This window comes from Sinocyclocheilus grahami, unplaced genomic scaffold (genome assembly GCF_001515645.1).
Source record: "Sinocyclocheilus grahami isolate Dianchi unplaced genomic scaffold, SAMN03320097.WGS_v1.1 scaffold48.1, whole genome shotgun sequence".
NCBI classification, from domain to species: Eukaryota; Metazoa; Chordata; class Actinopteri; order Cypriniformes; family Cyprinidae; genus Sinocyclocheilus; species Sinocyclocheilus grahami.
Genome location: NW_015505227.1, coordinates 200,728 through 206,810, shown reverse-complemented (window position 1 = coordinate 206,810; position 6,083 = coordinate 200,728). Strand labels below are relative to the sequence as shown.

At 34.5% G+C, this 6,083-nt stretch overlaps 1 protein-coding gene across 1 annotated transcript in view; it reads left to right on the top strand.

The window, feature by feature from the left end:
• LOC107582861 (solute carrier family 35 member B1-like) overlaps positions 1 to 2,757 on the top strand; it is a 22,847-nt gene extending 20,090 nt beyond the window's left edge. Inside the window, exons 7-9 of the mRNA XM_016268877.1 lie at positions 591 to 697; positions 815 to 968; positions 1,933 to 2,757. Of these exons, the coding sequence (XP_016124363.1) occupies positions 591 to 697; positions 815 to 968; positions 1,933 to 1,985 (314 nt within the window). The 3' untranslated portion in view covers positions 1,986 to 2,757. The remainder of the gene's footprint in view (positions 1 to 590; positions 698 to 814; positions 969 to 1,932) is intronic.
• The last annotated feature ends 3,326 nt before the right edge of the window (positions 2,758 to 6,083 follow it).

Here is a 6,083-nt window from a genome sequence, read left to right as displayed (position 1 = left end):
TTTTTGAACATTAAAGCATGTCAACATATTCTGTTACACCAAATACACAAAATAATGATTTTTAAAATAGCATCATATGACCCCTTTAAGTGGTTGTCTTCATGGTTTTGAAACCGTATACTGGTGTTCCTCCAGCAGGGGGAGCTCTGGCTCTATGGTTAGTGTTGCTGTTGTTATTATTTCAGGCCTGACAGAAGCAACCCCGCTGATCTCCAGCAGCTGTTCAGTCTGTCTGCCTCAGCTCTGAAAGGCATCTGTTCCTCACTTTTAATGTTTAATCCCATCACACACATGCAGCAAACTTCCTTCCTTCCAAACCTCTCATTATGAAACCAGAGCCGTCCTGTGGCGCTCTCTGAAGTTATCAGAAATAATGAATAGTTTTTGTAAAGTTTCTCTTTTAACTATGCAAATGCGAAATACTACATAGTCCAAAATTAACACTCGCCAAGCCCAAATGTGAGTAAAAACCGTCTTTGGCCGGTAAAGTTACTTGCCAACCTCATTCAGGCAAATACTTTTGAATGAGAAACTAACATATGCAAACCATCTACTAAGAAAGTTATCTCTCGCGTTTTCTTTCTGCATAGCTGTGCTTTGGACAGGAGAGGTGTGGGAGTTTTTGTCATTTGCTGACCGCTATCCTGGCATCATCTATAATATCCTTCTGTTCGGTATCACTAGCGCTCTTGGACAGGTAGGTTTGTTGCTTGAATAAAAACAGAACGGCTTCGTCATTCATTTTGACACCACCACCTTAATGAGAATGAGGTGATAATGCAGGGTTTTATTCTCCTCCTCTTTCTTCACTTAGACTTTCATCTTCATGACTGTGGTGTATTTTGGGCCGCTCACCTGTTCCATCATCACAACGACACGGAAGTTCTTCACCATCCTGGGGTCTGTGCTGCTGTTTGGAAACATCATCAGCCCTATGCAGTGGTTTGGTACCATCCTCGTCTTCCTCGGTGAGTGATCTGTTCTCAAAACTATATTATGTATATTTATATTGTAATACATTACACACACACACACACGCACTATGATTCAAAAAGAAGTCTCTTGTGCTCACCAAGTCTGCCAAGTCAAAAATACAGTAAAAACAATAAGATTGTGAAATATTATTACAAATTAAAATAAAATGACTGCTTTCTATTTGAATGTATTTTAAAATGTAATTTATTCCTGTGATGCAAAGCTGAATTTTCAGTTTCCAGTCTTCAGTGTCACATGATCCTTTAGAAATCATTCTAATATGCTGATTTGCTGCTCAAGAAATATTTCTTACTATTATCAGTGTTGAAAACAGTTGTGCTGATTAATATTTTTGTGGAAACCATAATATATATTTTCAGGATTCTTTGATGAATAGAATGTAAAAAAACAAACAGTGTTTATTTAAATAAAAAAAGACATTTTGTATCATTACAGATGTCTTAACTATCATCACTTGATAAATTTTAATGCGTCCTTTCTGAATAAAAGTATTAATTTCTTTAAAAAAAAAAAAAATCGTACTCACCCCAAACATTTGAGCGGTAGTATAAATTAACAATATAAATTATAGATTTTAGTTAACTTAAAAAATAAATACAATTAAAGAAGTTCATTCATAGGTACAATTTATATTTGTTTGCAAACTTAATTTGCAGCATTTGAGCATAATATTTTGGATTAAAAAAGTTAATTAGAAAAGACACATTCAGTGATGTATGTCCTGGTCGTGTACTTCTGAGCTTGTTAAAGTTGAATAGTTCTATATTGTGCAGTACTAATAATCAGTCCAGAGCTGTATGACCATAGTGAACAGATATATAATAAGAAGTTGAATAGTTCTATATTGTGCAGTACTAATAATCAGTCCAGAGCTGTATGACCATAGTGAACAGATATATATAATAAGCTCAACCATGATTGTGCTCTGTCTTTCAGGCCTCGGACTGGATGCCAAATTTGGAAAGTCTCCTAAGAAGACGACATACTGAAGACTGGAACCGTGTGTGTGTGTGTGTGTGTGCGCGTGTGTGCGCATGCGCACATGTATGCCTGCGTTTGAACCCCTGAAACAAACAGACATTTATTCTAAAAACTTTATCACACTAACTCCATCATTGGTATACTTAAGAGATGACGTTTTAGCACTCAAAATATTGTTATGCAGATGTTCTGAACATTTAATTATGGGATATATTTGCCCATCATCTTGCAAAATGGTATTCATGGTAACCGAGGGACAGTGCAAATGTGTGTCTGTACCTAATCATAATCTGTCATGCTCATATGGCGAAATCAGAAAAATAAAGGTTGGATAAAGATCCAAATTTAAAACTACCACAGTTGATTGTACTTCCTTGAAGACTCCCTCCAGCAAGGCAACCACTGAATTTTTTTAACTACCCCAATTCAAACTTTTGGCACATTTCTATATATATATATACCTCCTAGACATTTGAGAAGTACAGTGAGTTCAGACAGCTGTGGTCTGCCTTAATTGTAGTCTTAATTTAGGCAGTAAATTGTTAATCATCTCATCAGGAAGTGTGTGTGGTGTTTACTTTGTGTATGTAATGCACAAACACCTGTATAGATTAATTATTTGTCAAAACATGGCTTTTTCATACCAGATGTCATATTTATATTCATGTGTCTTGTTTGAAGTAAGCAAAACAAATATTTAGAAAGTTCACATTTTTTACAAAAAATATCATCTGCATTAGACTGTATCCTTATGTCAGAATAAAAATGGAATTTTATAGATTAATTCTACTCTACATATTTATGGAACGATCTGTTTGGAATCATAACACATGTTTAAATAAAAGGGAAATTCGATCATGTTTCTAGAAGATGCTGTTGACCAACTGTCATCGGGGAACGTCTGCCAAAAACGCTGTTCATGTCTGCCTGCATTATATTCTCGTTCCGTTTGGGGAGAGAAAAACAACCAAATGACATTAAACACACAGCCTGGACGTGAATGGGTTTGTGGAGTGTCTGTTTATAGGCGCTTTCCAAACACTGCTTCCTGAAGCTTCGACACCTTCGCGAATCATCTATATGAATCCATGAACCAGTGGTTTTAATGATTTCTGAACAGTTTTATTCATTATAATGACACGTTTTTGTATAATAAAAAGGAAGAGCTGTAACTATCAAATAAATGCTGTTCTCTTGAACTTTCTATTAACCTTAATCCAAAAAAAAAGAAGCTTAAAAACCCTAAAAAAATGTATCATAGTTTCCTTGAACTCCAGAATCATCCCACTCAATCACTGAAATGAATCACTGAGGCTGGCACTTATCTCTATAAATGACTTGTTAACTCAGACATTTACTTGCAAAGCAAATGTTTAGAAAGTTGACATTTTATATATATATATATTATATCATCTGCATTACACTACTATCCTTAATGTCAGAATAAAAATGGAATTTTATAGATTAATTCTACTCTACATATTTATGGAACGATCTGTTTGGAATCATAACACATGTTTAAATAAAAGGGAAATTCGATCATGTTTCTAGAAGATGCTGTTGACCAACTGTCATCGGGGAACGTCTGCCAAAAACGCTGTTCATGTCTGCCTGCATTATATTCTCGTTCCGTTTGGGGAGAGAAAAACAACCAAATGACATTAAACACACAGCCTGGACGTGAATGGGTTTGTGGAGTGTCTGTTTATAGGCGCTTTCCAAACACTGCTTCCTGAAGCTTCGACACCTTCGCGAATCATCTATATGAATCCATGAACCAGTGGTTTTAATGATTTCTGAACAGTTTTATTCATTATAATGACACGTTTTTGTATAATAAAAAGGAAGAGCTGTAACTATCAAATAAATGCTGTTCTCTTGAACTTTCTATTAACCTTAATCCAAAAAAAAGAGAAGCTTAAAAACCCTAAAAAATGTATCCGTTTCCCTAAAAAATATTAAACGGCACAACTGTTTTCATTCATTTTCTTATCATTAATAATTTATAATAAGAAATGTTTGTTGAGCACAAAATCAGCATATTAGAAGGATTTCTGAAGGATCATGTGACACTGAAGACTGGAGTAAGGATGCTGAAAATCCAGATTTGCCAACACGGGAATAAATTACATACTAAAAAAGAAAACGGTTATTTTAAATTGTAATAATATTTCACAATATGACTTATTTTTTTAACTGTATTTATGATCATATAAAATCAGCCTCGGTGACCGTAAGACTTGTTTCAAAAACCTTACTGACTCCAACATTTTGAACAGGAGTGTGTGTGAGCAAATATTATTGCTGTTTATTAATGTTTTGTCATGTTGGTGCATAAAATGAGACGTTGAGACGTTAATGACAAGCTTTTGTATAATAAAAAGAAAGAGTTGTAGCTATCAGTACCTTATTAGCTTAATTAGCCAAGCTCTCCATAAAACAAACAAAACAAGTCCTACAAATTAATAAAATAACACGCATTATAAAGACACTTCATATTTAATGGTGTTCGATGATTTGGTAATTGCATTTAATAGATTCAACTTTCAATTAAATATTTGCAATTGGTTTTGTAACTGGTGTTTTATACACGTTTGAGCAGATTTAGTTTGTTGCATTTCTGACCAGCAGGCCTCACCAGCGTGTAACGTTTCGAGCGCTTCGAAAAAGTGAATCATTTTGCGAAGCAATTGATTCAAAGTCTCGAAAAGCGTTGTTTTCTCCTATCACTGTTTGAACGCTTGTTGCAGTAGGTGGAACAAAAATGACAGAGCCCCACGACTTTTGAGTGAAGAAAACGTGGTATTAGTAGTACGTGGCCACGATATAACTTAAACGAGGGAAGGGAACGAATTCTTTAACATCAGTGCCGTAGAAGATAATGTATTGGCCTGTCTTGCATTGGCTTGAATGGATTGAAGCAGAAGATGCCGCTGAATTGTATGAAATGTAGTCTACCTGACGAGAATCAGCCCTCCACCTTCTCATAATCGTGATCGCAATAGAGAACAGTCGCCGTTTGCTTAACAGGAACTCTGAGGAAAGGTTAATGTGCAATTCAAAGCAGAAACTGAAATTGGAGGGAAACAAACACGGCCGGATGTCAGGAAGGCAATCTGATTAAAAGAGCCAGCAGAGGAGAACTGGCTACATTTCCACACTCACCGTTTGAACAAGCTGCCCTGAGGCTGTCCTGGCTAAAACGATGATGAAGAGCTTTTCTCCTTTTCTCTACCTCTCTGTTATTATAATCTTATGCTCATTTTTAAGATGAACACTTTTAAGCTATGCAAGTGGAATTTTAAGGTGGTTTTGTTAACACATGGAATGAATATAAAGAAGCAAATGCAGGATGATAGTGGCTCTGAAAGTTGAGGAAGTTCAGAGTAAGGTTCAGAAATCTGTGACCCAAAACAATGTTGTATACACGATGTGTAAATTTGTTGAAATCAATATATACATTATATATATATATATATATATATATACATATATATGCTTTTTTGTGTATAATACCTTTTTTGAAAAAGAAATGCATATATTTATGTAGTGTGAAGTCTGATCCTTGAGAAAATATAAAGGGTCACTAACTTCGTCAATTCTTTCACTGCTTTTTTACTGAACTGTACCATAAATTTGTCCTATGGTGTGACATAGCAAAAATTAAGAAGAAAAAAACCCCTCTTAATAATACATAAATAGCATGAGAAAGATTTATCTTCATTGTTAGACACTTATTTTCATACAGTGCTATTTATTTAATATGAAATTATAATTAACATAATTTTTCCCCTATGACTTGTTGGACAATTTCAAGACAAACTTTGCTGTCATTCGTTCAAAACTGCTGAAAAGTATACCATTTTAAGATTAAAAACAAATCTGTGGTTCTTTTATGTGTGTCACACCATATGACATTACGTCATACTAAAGGACAGAAATGGTAGTTATTATATTATTTCTATTTGATTTTGAACATGTCAAACGAGAAAGAAAGTTTCATTTTGATACAAACAATATCCGCATGTATTTTAAACAAAACAAAAAATAATTTTCATCAACAAAAGTCAGTCTCTTAGTCAATCAGTATGTTACTGAAACTCTTC